The sequence below is a fragment of the Vanellus vanellus genome, assembly GCF_965231255.1.
Source record: "Vanellus vanellus genome assembly, chromosome: 4".
Classification (NCBI taxonomy): Eukaryota; Metazoa; Chordata; class Aves; order Charadriiformes; family Charadriidae; genus Vanellus; species Vanellus vanellus.
In genome coordinates this window covers 35,568,901-35,583,197 of record NC_138909.1, presented here as the reverse complement: position 1 = coordinate 35,583,197, position 14,297 = coordinate 35,568,901, and the positions used below count along the sequence as shown (strand labels likewise).

Here is a 14,297-nt window from a genome sequence, read left to right as displayed (position 1 = left end):
ACAGTGCCCAGGTGATTTAGTTACACCCAGAATCCTGCTGCGCCAAAACAGAAAGTGCCTGGAGGACCCAGATGTAGTTTTCCCAGTTTTGCTGTCCCTTGCCACTAAAGACCTTGGGTAGCATCATTGAACTAGCAAGGTTAGAGCCTTAGAGAGGCAGAGTTAATTACCTGCTTCTGCCATCCCTGATGAAATGCCATTTCACTTTTCTGTGTTTCAGTTTCTACATGCATTTCCTTCATCTTATCTTTTTTTTTTTTTGGGAGGGGGGGTGTCATTCCTTTGTTTTGTGTTGTTCTTTTTCCATATTTGTTTTTGACAGTAAGCTCTTCAGTGTAAGAACAGTGCATCTATACAGTACCCAACACAAAAGGGCCCAATCTGAGTTGGAAGCTCTTTGTGTTGCTATAATCACACTAATAAATTCTTTAGTACCTTTATCACTTTATTTCACTAGACATAGTTCCTTACAGCACTTCTTCCTCGCTAATAGGTTAGAAGGAGCTGGACACCCGCTGCCACCCTTGCAAAATAGTGGAGGTCACGGTCAGATCCAATTAAGAACAAGAACTTAAGAGATACCAAAGTTAGTATCCCTTTCAGCTACCCAATGCTCTGCCCTCTCTCACCTCAGATTAAGTTTCACATTGAAGTAAATTCCTGTCTTGATTTTCCTGCTTTGTTAAATTATCTGTACTGTTTGTACTATTTCTTGTCATGTTATCTCTATTAAGTTATCATTTCTTTTCCTGTTGGCTTGACTGCAAAACTCTTATCATGAATATGCATAGAATCTAGTACAACCTTCAGGCAGTGGTGACTCTCCAATACTGTTATTTGTAAAAGATATTTTGTGGACGCTGTACACACAGTAGTAAATTTATTGAAGTGTAAAGAGAAAAATTGCTCAATACAATGCAACACTTCAGGAACACATTTTGGTATAGCTCTCAATCACATACAAACATGAAGTTATATTGTCTGTCATAAAAGAATTGAATGTGATAAATTCTGTGAGCAGTGTATTAAATCTAAGGCTCAAAAAGCTAGCCACTTTCACAGTACCAGCTCCAGGAAGCTGGCTTGATTTCCCTTCGGTCTTATATTTAACAAATTGCCATGAAATTATGTGGGTGCTCTTTTCTTTCTCTTCAAAATATAGCTTTGAAACGTCATTATTTAATATTTTCTCTTCACATCCTAATGGATAAATATTCACAATGCAGAATTTCCCACACCTGGCAGAAATTGGCAGTGCTGCTGTTTGTTAGAAGAGAGGCAAAGGACTGAAATGGAATGGTATTGTTGCCCCATAAACGTAATCTCAACAAATCAATCTGCAGGTCTGGAAAATTCATAGTTCTTCCGTTGGATTGCTTCAGCACTGTATGTGTTTTGTGGATAATGTGAGGACTTACATGCCTGATCCAAAACCAGCTGAAGTTGGCAGAAAGACTCCATTGTTTTGATTGTAATTCTTTGCAGTATGTGTCCTCATCTACTGACACAGAGTAAAATAGGCTGTCCTGGTTTGAGGCATACAGAAATACCTGCGCCTGTGTACAACATTTTGCATGTTTACATGTTTACAATATTGCTGCTGTTTTTTCAAATGAGGAAACCCAATACTGATGTAGAAGGAAGCCTGCCAAATTAAGTAAACAATGCGGCAGGACTACAGGAAAAGTTTTACACAGCACGTCTAGAAGCAAGAGGACTGAATTCACAGCCTGAGGGGAGGATAAGCAAGACTAGCTTTAAACTATCTTTGTGCTCCTCTGATTCTGGGTTGCTTGGCATTCTGACCTGGCTTCTGACTGGTGCGGAAGTTCTGGGCCTGACAGCACCCATTCGCCATGTTTTGAAAGAGGCCTTTGCATAAACAGGCTTTATACTCTTTATACCTTTGTACCACCACCACCAAGGACTCCACCAATTGCAGTACACTCCAACTATCTCAGTGGGCATAAAGTGGGTAGGAGCACATTTGAAGATATTTAAAGTGCACAAGAACTACTTCACTTTTATTGAGAAGTCGTAAGTAATTTCTATGAGGCTCACTTGCCAGGAAATGCTGTGCTGATACAGCTCTGTCGGCACTGTTCCAGTTCATCACTGAACTCCCCAAAATAACAGGAGAAATGCAGAAGACAAAACACCGGAGGTTGTGGTGAAACCAACACAAAGCCCTTACAATCAGAGTCTGGAACAGTGTGGACCATATGGGCTCATCATAAATGTGCTAGAATATTTATTATACAAAGAATAAGTATATAAACACGACTTTTTATTGTAGCCAGCAAAATAGTAGTGTAACTGGGAGAAAAATGAGGAATTAATCAAATGTGTAGTTAATGGCACAAACATAAGAACTGTGATATCAAACGTAAGGCTAGAATTTCTGTGAAAGAACAAACAACTTAGTGTGTCTTTTCAGTTTTTTTATTTCCTGGATTAAGGTATTAATGATTGTGGGGTGTTTGGGGCATTTAGAAGCCAGAAATAAACTAGAACATATAGCAAGTTTGTCCTGATCCTCTCTTATCTACTGCTACCCCTTCCTTCCTGGCTGTCTTGCTTCTACCTCCCTGTTCGTTAAAACTGCTTGTCTTTATTAGTGATGGTGTCACACTCCTTCACTGATTAAAAGTCTTACAAGATAGTCCCTCTAGACAGTTTCTGGTTCTACCATTTCTCCTGATTCCCTATTTCTGATTTCTGATTCTACCATTTCTCCTGATTCCTCACTAGCCTTTAATAAAAGTGATACTTCTGGTAGCCTCTGCATTTCCTGCTTGAAATAAGTTTTCAAGTAGCGTGCGTGTATTAGCCAGGCTGACTGAAGACAGAGGTTGTATGAAAACTGGGAGGCCTTTTAATGAATATTTTCAATATAAAAAGATTCATGTGACAGGACTCTGAAAACAAGACATTAGACAAATAAAAAATTAAGTCCAGTGGGTGTATTTTTTAAATGTTTTTACTTGATTCAGTAGAATCTGCTTGGTTTTCTTTCTCAGGGGTGCCATGAACTTCTGTTTTTCCTGTTTCTTCTTAGTTCACTGTTTGTATTCTGATATCACTTTGCACAGAAAAAGATTGCCTCTTGGAAAGTTCGGTTACACATGCTGTTCAAGTGATCCTGACAAGGATGAATGGTAATAAAAATTGTCCATACTTTGAACGTGACTTGGATTACACTGCAGAAATTACATGTCAATATTGGATAGACCTATATGGGGGATACACACAAGAAATATAGGGTTATATGTGGACATGATTTGTCATTTCCCTCTTGACACCACTCACTCTACATGCCTTTTCTTTATTTATAGGCAAGAAGCATGCTGACATTTCAATATTCCTTCAGCTCAATAGTTCAGAGTACAGTCACAGCAAGAAAAGCAACATATGTAACCATGAATAGCCTGAGATTAATTTCACTGGATTTTCCAAGAATTTAATTTTAAATTGAAAGGTAAGCCACAATGCTAATTTTACAGGAGTTTTGAAAAGGAGAGGTCAAATTTTAGGATTAAAAAAAAAAAAAAAGTATGACTAGCATTCACAAGATAATGAAGAGACTGGAAAATGGCATACAAAATTCCCTTTACATTTTAGTAGTAATTAAAAGAGACAACAGATTCTGTCCTGTCATGCAACATAATGTTTTACTTTATCTAGTTCTGGGCTTTAATTGTATTACTAGGGCCAAAAGTCAATCTTAGCTTATTTCTATTGTGTCTTTGTTACTGACAGAAACACGAATGATCTTTTATACACAAAGTCACACAAATGTGTGACACACATAAAAGTTGTGCTATTGTAATTGGAAGCGTGAAAAAAGTGTATGAATTGAATAAGGCTTCAGTTAATTTCATTAACATGCCAGGGTACTGTGATCATGGGCACATTAGAAATATCTTAACAGTGATAATTTTCCATGTCCCCTTTGAATATAATTTTTGTAATACATTAGGAAATCATGAAAATGCGTAGTTGTCCCCTGAAAGTTTTGACCTGGTAATCATGCAGAATGAATATGATACTTCTGCTAGTAGAAGACTAAGAATGTCAAAATATTTCAGAGTAAATAAGATGGAGATTACATCTTGCAAATACAACATATTTTGGTATTTTAAGTTAGCAAGAACGATTGCACTTGGGCAAAAATTCACTTGCTGGGGAGAACAGGAAGTGTAATTTAAGTATTTTCATTCACTACATCTGCTTTTAGAGTCTCCAGAGAAAAATCAGGCCTGTAAATTTTCACAAGTCTTGAACAAATACCAAAACCAGAATCAGAATGGAAACATTCAAGCATGTCACTTTTCCAGTTGTTAACACACCAGGTGTAATGTGAACTTGTCTAGTGCTAAGCAGTTACTTTTTTTTTCAACAAGACATTTTTCATCAGGACACAAAAATAAAAGTCCTGCTAGATTTAGAAATCTCTGGTTCAGCCAACATTATGTCAATATTATTGGACTTCAGTTGCTAACAACTTGCAAGCTGGAGAATTAATAACCAGACCTAAGTTGCCACCATTCGCTAATGAGGCTGGAACGTGACCTGCACACCTAACCAGCCATGAATACAAAAGAAAAAGCTCAAGGCTCATTTACTACAACTGTCAAACTAATGCATTTGCTTTATTGCTAATCCAAAGAAGGATGAGCCCTAGTGCTGCAGCGGTATATCAACATTCCACCAGTGTAAGCACCAGAGTAAAACAAGAGACAATTTACGCCAGAAATTCTCAATATATGTTTCCTTTTGCTATAAACGTTTCTAATGTCTTGCCCTGGGACTGGATGATAAACTCATATTAATCCCCTTGGAAGGCTGTATTTCCTGTAATTGTGTGAGATGGGACCAAGGTTTTATCTGCATATTTTACATTCTCCTTTTGCAAATTTTTTGCATTCCTTTCTCAGTCTTAAATCATTGCTTTGCCAATAATAATTGTGTACGCCAGAGCTATCAACAGTAGAAAATTCCATATGTTGCTGCACAGATGAAACGCAGAGAAGAGAGTAACTCAAACCTACCTCCTTTATATGCACCCCTCCAATCTGGGAAAAAGGGGGCTGTACTGTAGATTTCATAGCTGAATTCTAGATCAAAACTGAAAGTTATATTTTCAATTAAATCAGAACATCTCACTTGTGTTCTCGCAACTCAAAGGAAGTCTGAAATTGTTGTCCAGATACAAATTCAGGGCATGACCACATCCGTAGATTTTCGGAATATAAAGGCTGTGTTACAACCCTGAAGGTTTTGTGGAATAAAGTTGTCTCTGCGAGAGCTGCTTCAGGACTGATAGGTTGTTCCTGGCTCCAGCACAGTGCTGTACACACGGCTTTTGTGAAAGCATCCCAGAAACTGATTCTGACACTCTTTTCCTTATTTTCCAGACCATTGAACTCTTACTGATCGGGAATTGAACACTGTAGAGATCCTTTAAACAACTTCTGGCATTTAGACAGCATCGGGAGGAGGGGAATTCACAGTAGATATAAAAGATTTCTTTCCTTGAAGCCGATCCCCAACTGATAAAGTTAACCTGAGATAAGCATTTAGGAGATTTTGTCCTTAAAGACAATTTAGTTAGTCAATGGGAACACCAGAAAGAGTGTTGAAAGCACAGGTGAGTGTGTTTGGAATCCTTTTTGCTCTACTAATTCCTGGATGCCACTTCCTATCCTTGGAAACAACAAAACCCCATGTAAATTGGAGCAAGGCCCTTTTCGGAGAGAAGCGGAATATCCCATACCTCCTCCCATGGTGTAAAACCCCAGGAAATTCTACCCAGGCTTTTCTCTGCCTTTCATGCTTCCCACACTCCTACAGCTTTCTGCTCAGCAGCCCCTTAAAGAATGTGGCATTTCCTTTGAGCTAATGAAATTGCAAAATGCAGCTCTAAGCTTTGGACTGAATGGGCTGTTTCTCTGTGAGGAAAGAGTGCAGTTTCTTTCTGGGTAAAGGAATAAATATTTTGAAGAATAAGCAGCATGAGTAGCTGCAGTCTGAGGAAGGCAGATGTTCAGGGAAGGCAAGAGGAGGTTACAATATATACGCATTGGGGAAGAGTAGGACAGACTATGGTGACATAAAATGCCACAGAAAAGATGTGAGGGAAGTCTGAAAAGGTTTGAAAATCATACCTTAGGGAAAATATGAGTTGCTTCAGTTTTCAGCTGGGAACTGCTGTGTACAGATCTTTCTCAGAAACTGGCTAATGCAAAGCTCTGATGCAAGGTGCAAGTTTTCTGTGAGAAACTGTCCATCCAGCTCAGGATTTTGCCAAGAGTATCTTGCAAAAATGCTGCTAACCTTCATCAGTCCAGACCTCACGGGGAGATCCAGACATTTGGCAGACATTTGGTTTTCACTTATGTAACTAAACAGAGGAAATTTGGTTACTGTTGTGCCATCCCATTATAAACTTCAGCTTTGTATTTTTTTAATCACATGAATCTTTTTTCTTTTGAATGATGCAATCCTGTGATTATACTTGGTGAATACAGAAAAAAAATCTGAAACCCAGTGAATGTCCATATGTATATGTAAAGTAATAAGGAGGTGAAAAAATAGGATAAGGCCTCCATTGTTGGACTACACTGCTAACAAAACTCAACATCAAAGAGTTTAGCAAAAGGTCATTGACACTAAAACCACCAGATTGCTTTGTAGTAGCAATGTATGATTAGCATGAAACTATTTCTGGGAGTCAGAAAAAAAGAATGGGTTTGCAGCTCAATTTTTCATCTATCTGAATAGTATAGGTATCTCCTTGATTACTCAGGAGTTGTCAGGTCAGAAACTACAGTTGTTTAAATAAGTATGTATAACTGGAGTGCGGGACCCTAAAAGCCTAGCAAAATAAATTCTTGCAAGCATGAGTGTGAAATACATAAACTCCCTAGTCAATGTCAAGCCTTAAGCCTCAAGCCTCTTTAAAGGCAGTATGGAATGCCCTGATGATGAGGATGCCTGTCCTCATCTATTCCTCTATTGACATTTGGTGATTAGAGTAAGGGTTGTGGTGCAAAATTGAAAAAGACAGGACTGATACAATCATGTAGGATTAGTTTTATTTTTCCCTTAATTGCTACTGAGGTATGCAGGTCCTTCCTTCTTATCAGATAAATTGAAAAATAAATGTCTGAGAAACACTGCTGTATCTTGCATCACGTTTGGCTGGCTGGATTAAAATAAGCAGGTGTCATCGAAAATTTGTCAAGGGTCCTAGCCAAGTACTCAATCAAAGCTATCAAACTCATTTTCCATTCTTCAGCTTTTATAAAAAAACCAAATTGTTTTAAGAAGCTGTATGTTGTTGAATTTATGACTGAGAAATAATGTATGTAACAGATCAAAATATTTTTTTTAAGTTGGAAACTCCTAATATTCTATTTTTAATAGTCTATTTTGAATTTTTTAAAAGCTTCCACATTAGAAAAGTGTTTTTCCATTAGCAGACACACGTTACTGTAACTAGACTCTTATGACATCATTAATATTAAACTCTTCACCACTGAACTCACGAATTAGTAATTATCATACAATTATTTAGTTGCAGAATTATCCTATTGCTGAAGATTAACGTACCCTTGTGGACACTTCCCGTAAGTGTGAACTGTGTTCAGCTCAAGAAAAAAGTGACAGAATGCCTGACTGCTCAGAGGTGGTACTGTGGGGGGAAAAAACCAACCAAACAAACAAACAAAACAAAACCAAAAAACAACAGGACACTGCAAATTTTTTATTGAACTGTGAAGATTATCCACCTGGATGTCTCATATATTTCCAGGTAAAGGCAATTTACATGCATTTCATGGCAGAAGAACAGAAGAAAACAAAATCAAAGCTACTCTTATCTGTAACCGATTTCAGTACTGTGAGAAACTTCTAAATTTACTGCAATTTTATGACAAATTTATGAACCCTCTTCACCTTTTGAAAATTCTTTAGGACTCTGCTGTCTTCTGCAAGTTTTTCCCTTGTCAGCTCTTTGCACTGAAGTGCAAACTGCAGCAGAGAAGCTGGACGCTCATCCTGGGGCTAGCAGTGCATCTTCTTAGGTATTAGACTCACGTGTGTCCAATGTGATAGTACTTCTTACATCATGCTGTTGCCAGCTCACTTAGCACATCAACACTGTCCACTGATAACTGTGGTTATAGGGTAAGCATTAATACTTCGGAACTCAACCTACAAATCAATTTGGCCTTGACAGGCTCTTTTTCTAAGAAACTTTTACCTCTGAACCAGCTCTTTTACCTTCTGTATTTCTTCACAGTTTTTCTCCTTTTCCTTATTATCTTTAATCATGAAGGCAGTAGAAGCAGGTATATTTATGACCCTGCAAGTGATAATACTAATAATGGAGAAAAATACTGTTAAGAGATGTTTGTTAATAGGACAGGAGAGGAAAGGGTGCTTTTAGTCCAGCAAATTAACAGAATTATTTGTAAAATTAATTTTAAAACTAACAACTGTAAGAATCTCCCTCTGGATAGGTTTTCCCCTCTTGACTGCCAATTTTTGGTCTTTTGAAATTACTGGATTTGCTGCTTTCATGCTGAGATCCTCCTCATTTTTTTTGAGAGCAGTCTCAAAATTGCTAGTTTTGCGTAAAGGGAATTTCCCAGTGTTTCAATAAGAAAGGTCCTTATTCAAGGAACTCAATAATCTTCTATTTTAATCACCTTCATTCAGTATAAAACAGCTACCTTTAGACTGTCATCATGCCGATATGCTGGGAGCCACAAGCAGTTGCAACAATGCAAGGGGAACCCACACTTAGCTGGAGACGTTTCAGGAGGCCTGCAGGCTCCTGATATGTCATTCTCCAACTACACTAAAACCCATTGGACCAGCTGAACACAAATGGAGATCAAATTATCAGATCTTGGCCCTCAGCAATGTCAGCTTCCTATACTGGCTATATTGCCAATGTCATGCGTCTATTGAACGAGAGCCTTGTTATTTTGACTCAGAACAAAAATAATGTTGTCATGTCCAAAGACTACATTTTTCCTTTTGAAAACACTCTTTTTCATCCTTTGCATTTTTTAAAAATCCTTTGTCTGCATTCTTTTGTGGTCTGAGGCTCCTGTATCTTGGCCAAACACTGATACATTCATTGCAGGCTTCAGCTGCTTTGCAGAACCTGAATAGACACTGAGGCTACACGGGTGACTTCAATTAAGCAGTTCTATAGAGCTGATATTTTTTGTTGAAAAACAGTGTCTTTTTGCAGGGCCAAACACAGTAGCAATTCCAGGGATGCAAATCAGAACAAAATACTTAAAAAATAATAACTGCCAAGGCATCTAATTGAAGGCATTCAGCAGAGAGTACAAAGACACATGTACCCAGTTGTTTCCTTCTTTTACTCTACCATTGTGAAATTCCAAATATGTACATTACAGCAAAGATGCATATGATAAAGTAGAATTTCAGTGAGAAATTTCCAGATTTTAATAACCAAGTTGCAGACTCTTTGAGACAGTAAGGTTTGTTTTCTTGGAGAAGAGTAGCCATGAAAATATAAAAAAGTCTTTTTATTCCTACACACATGTACACAGCAGAGATTCTCACTGAAGTACAAGAATGCAATTATTTTTCCTTCACCCTGCTTGTAAGACACAAATACACTTTACTTCATGAAGGGCTTTAGAGCAGCATATGCCACATGCTGATGTGTTCCTCTTAACTACCTGAGACTACAGCAAGTGCTGTGCTTCTTTTTGTTAGTTTTTTTTTTTTTTATAAAATTTTTGCAACTTGCTTCTAAACATGTATTTTTTCTTCCCATTTTATTTCTTTTTGATAATTTCTATCAGTTTATTTGCTGGAAAGTAAAAGAGGAGCTTCGTTCCTTCACTTTCTGGAGAGAATTTCTCACATGGCTTTAATTCCTGCTGCACTTGAAACCGTTGGGACCAATTCATCCCCCCCCCCCTCCTTTGTTTCCTACTTCCCCTGGGCCTGACAACCCAGCAGAAGGCTTTTTTTGTGTATGTTCTAATCTGAGCCAAATTATCGCAAATTACTCTGTCTGGCCTAGGCTATTATTAGACCAGCCAGCAACTGTGGCTCTTTTGATTATTTCAACAGCTGGTTTTGTTGCTTGTCTGAAGACCCAAAAGCACAGCGCTCTCCTCCCCCTAGAAACTGCTTACCCAGATAAAGGGCTGTGTCAGAATCTGTTCCAAGACTGCTAACGTGGATCTGCCGTTGCTGCTCAGGAGCACTTTGTCAGAGCCTGTCTATCTCCTGTAGACTTCCCCAGTACCTCCATTAATTACACACTGTTATCAGGTATCAAACCAGTGACGTGATTCTGCATTTGACAGAGCAACCATAAAGCTATTGATCACTTGCAAATACCAATATAAACTAGAAGTGAGGCACAGCTCAGCGTATGGATGAGTGCATCTGGCAAGCACTCCTTAGAAAAGAATCACTTGTAAGAAATGGAGCTCTAGATATCCACTTTCCATCTCTACTCCCTTAAATAAGTCACTGCATAGTAGCAGATTTTGCAGCTGAGAGAAGTGAACATACTGTCTTACACATTCCTCTATGTTACCCTACAAACACTTGTTCTACAGGCATTTAAAACCTAAAAAACCCCACCTCTAAGCTTGAAGGCTTGTGGCATTTGTACACTGGCATTATGAGTACACCTACAGACAACATACCATGAAGAACACTAGCTACTGGTAAGCAATCTTCTTTTCAAGGCAATGTGCATTATTGAATGTTTTTTGCAATAAAAGCTTAAGAAATGTGATTCAAGTATTCCATGCAATGCTGCCTTGCATTTTAATTTTGTTTAAATGCTGGGAATTTTTACTTGTTTCCAGTAGTACTGATTGGAACCTGTTTCCAATAGCATGCTAGTTATTGCTACCTGAATCTTGTATCCACATATGAATTGTGTCATAGTTTGATCTCTTTCTTTCTGGTGAAATCTGTCCTTTATAATTTCCAGACATTTCTTGAATGGCTTCTCTAGCTCGAAAATCTAGTCCCTGTCCTGAGGGCATTTCCCACTGGCCAAGCTTGGTATATGGCCAAGCGGTTGCTTCAGAGACTTCATCACTTTATGTAATTTAGGTATTGCACTTTCATTTTTAAGTAGGACTTTCCCTGTGAACTGTAAGCAACTCTTGATGATGGTCAACATTAAATACACATGATCTTTCCATACTCTATTATTTGAGATTTTGGGGAATGTTTTCTTAGTCATAGCTGAAACTACTCTGTTCAGCATGTTTTTCTTAGGCCTAAATTATCTCCAAATGTATTTTTCAGCCTTATATGCTTGGAAACCTCTGTGTTAATTTCATCAACAGCAACAAAAGAAGGTTTAATTCAATTTTCTGGGGGATTTGAATTTGTGTAATGTGCTATGGTACATTTCTGTTTTTTACTTCCTTTCCTTCCCCTCCCAGCAGCAGTGAAACACATAGTATAAAAAGGAAATATTCAGGAAGTGGAAAATGGATGGTCCTTGTAACTCTTTGTGGTTAGTCGAGTTTAGGAGCTGAATACAGGTGCTGCTTTGCTCCACAGCAAAGAATAAGAATACAAAAAACACGTACAGGTTTGGGTTTTTTTTTGGCATGGGAGATTCTCTTTTGTCTCTCACACACGCACATACCAGCGACTTCCCTCTCTTCTGCTCTTCTTCCTCATACTTTCTGCATTGGAACTTCTTTTTTTTGTGTTTTTCTGTTGCAGGTGGGGCTTTGTGGCACAGCCCTATAGCATACCTGTGATGGCAGTGCACCACTGAGGAACTTTGTAAGCAGCTGGTGATCCTGTACAAGGCACGATGGTCTTGCATTGAAATTTGTGAGGTGAGATCCTTTGACCTACCATACAATCTACCCATGCAGAGATCATTCGGAGCAGGAGGCTTTTGAGAACACAGACCTGTAGTGGAAGGTTTGATTTGTCTGTTATGTAGTCCTGCTGTACAGCCAGTTTTATGCCTGGCCTTATATTCTCTTATAGTATAAAGCCTTATGTCCTTCTAAAGCGTAACTATTACACCCTTTGAACACTAAATGTTCCAGTGAAAAAACGTTCTGTTAAGGAGCAATGATGTAAAGTCAAGTGCTGAAACACTAAGAAATGCATATGCAATCACTTGTATTTATGCATTATGATATATTTTTCAGTTTCCTGATCACATACATTTTTTTCAACCTGCACGATCTGCTTTATTCAGTGTACAGAGTAGATGGTGCTTAGTGAGTCAACACAGATATTGCTCAACATTAGGATTGCTCAATGTTTTGTTGTATGTTCCTGGACTAATTTGTGGTCACATACTTTATTTATTTACTGTCCCTTATCCACCTGCTTTGAAGCTGAATTTAACTTCCTTATATGCTTTCTTAAAGTGGTGCTGAGTATTGAGTCATCTGTAAAAATATTTATGGCTTGGTTTTACAGTAACCATACGATGTGAAGAAACAATATAGTTTCCATTTTCAGTATGGGCTAAGGGAAAAAAAAAATAATTAAAGCTAAAACTACACCTGACTTCTAAGTGTCCAACCTGAAACGTGGCCAGATTTGTTGCATCACTTCTGTGCTGGAAGCGTGTACCTCAACAGTTTTGAGTGCACCCGTAAGACCACTTCTCCTGAAGTGGTTTAAACCACCCTATCAAACCCCACGCCAAGAAATACAACCTCCCGGCCGCCCATTACAGGCGGCCGCCGTGTGAACGCCCTCCTTCCCCCAGCCCGAAGCCCGTGGGCCACCCGAGGCCCCGCCAGCACCCCCCGGTCCTGCGGGAACTGCCCCTTTTCTCCTCCTGAGGCGAGGAAGACCTCGGACCCCCTTCTCGATGCAACCCCTTTCTCCCCCTTAGCACGGGGCTGCTCGGCTTCACCCCGCTCAGTACCGCCGGTAACACCACCACCACCGTCGCCACCGCAGAGCCCGGCCCGGCCCCACGGGGCACGGCGAGGTGCCCCCCGCGGCGGAGCGCTGCCCGGCGGCGGCCGCCAGGTACCTCCCCCCGCCGCTGCCTCCTCCGCCCCCTTTTGTGGCGGTGCCAGGCGGCCGCCGGGTTTCCTGCTGACGCCGGAGAGCCGCGGATGGGCAGGAAAGGCCGCCGCCGCTGCCTTCTCCTCTCCTCTCCTCTCCTCCCCTCCCGCCTCGCCCCAGCTCGCCCCGCCGGCAGGAGCGCGAAGCGGCCCGGGCTGAAAGCTCTCCGGGAGACGCGGGGCGGAGAGGGCGCAGGTGCGGGGCAGGCCCCGGGATCACGGGGGCCGCGCTGAGGGGAGGGCGCCGGCCGCGGGCGGACATGGCAGCCCCCGCTTCTTGAATGCGTTCAGCCGTCCGTCCGCCCGCCCCCTGCCGCCGATGGCCGAAGCCTGGAGGCTGGAGGAAGACGAGGAGGAGCTGCGGGAGCTCGGCAGGAGGCACCGGAGGGTCGCCCTGAGCTCGGCGGCAGGTGAGGGGCGGGGCGCGGCGCGGCGGGCCTCGGCGTGGCTTGCTTTGGGCTAGCCCTGGCCCCGGTCGCCGGGTCTGAATTCCTGTCAGGAGCTGGGGCGGCCTTGGCGGTGCCGCCCCGCTGTGCGGCTGTCCCAGCCGGCTTCGCCAGAGGTCGGGTCAGGTCAGCTCCGGTGCAGCATCGGAGCCGCGGGCCGGCGTGAGCCGCGGGCGCGCTCCCCGCGGGCTCTCCTCTCCTCCCCGGGGCTCAGCCTTCTCCCAGCTGGTGCACACTGTCTGCCAGAGACCCCTCCAGACACTTAAGGTGCCATATCAGGAAAGAAAATACCGATTTTTCCCGAAAGTAGCAAGGCGGAGGAACATCTAGACGTCAGGGTTGTCCACGTGTGGCTGTTTCCGTGTAGGTGTGGACAGCAGGCCTTGGCAAAGCGGAGGCAAGAATCCGTGTATACAAGAAGGCATGGAGATAGGAGCTTGGGAGCAAGCAGGTTGATGTGTCTTTATAGAGAGACTTGGAGGTCGCAACTGGCTTTTATTTGAAGTGGTGAAATCAGGTGGACCCTGGCAGCAATTGAAAGTGTTTCATTCAGACATGATTGTTAATTGAGGGGCAACACGTGTACTTTCTGTAGGCACTGAGGTGCGGATGTGGCATTTCTCTTTCTGTCAGTGTAAATTCCTCTCCAGAATGAATAGTTTTTCTAAGGTCTGTTTCCAGGGAAAATCTCAGCCACGCTGCATATTTAAAATCAAATTCCAAATATTATGGTTTTTAATAATTATGATACAACCTTAATGGTATAGTG

The 14,297-nt window shown here is 41.1% G+C and overlaps 1 protein-coding gene across 1 annotated transcript in view; it reads left to right on the top strand.

The window, feature by feature from the left end:
* The window catches only part of SH3D19 (SH3 domain containing 19), a gene marked incomplete at its 5' end in the record, with an annotated part of 150,904 nt that overhangs the window by 51,953 nt on the left and 84,654 nt on the right, over window positions 1–14,297 (top strand). Inside the window, 2 exons of the mRNA XM_082483062.1 lie at window positions 12,905–13,044; window positions 13,246–13,492. Of these exons, the coding sequence (XP_082339188.1) occupies window positions 12,905–13,044; window positions 13,246–13,492 (387 nt within the window). The remainder of the gene's footprint in view (window positions 1–12,904; window positions 13,045–13,245; window positions 13,493–14,297) is intronic.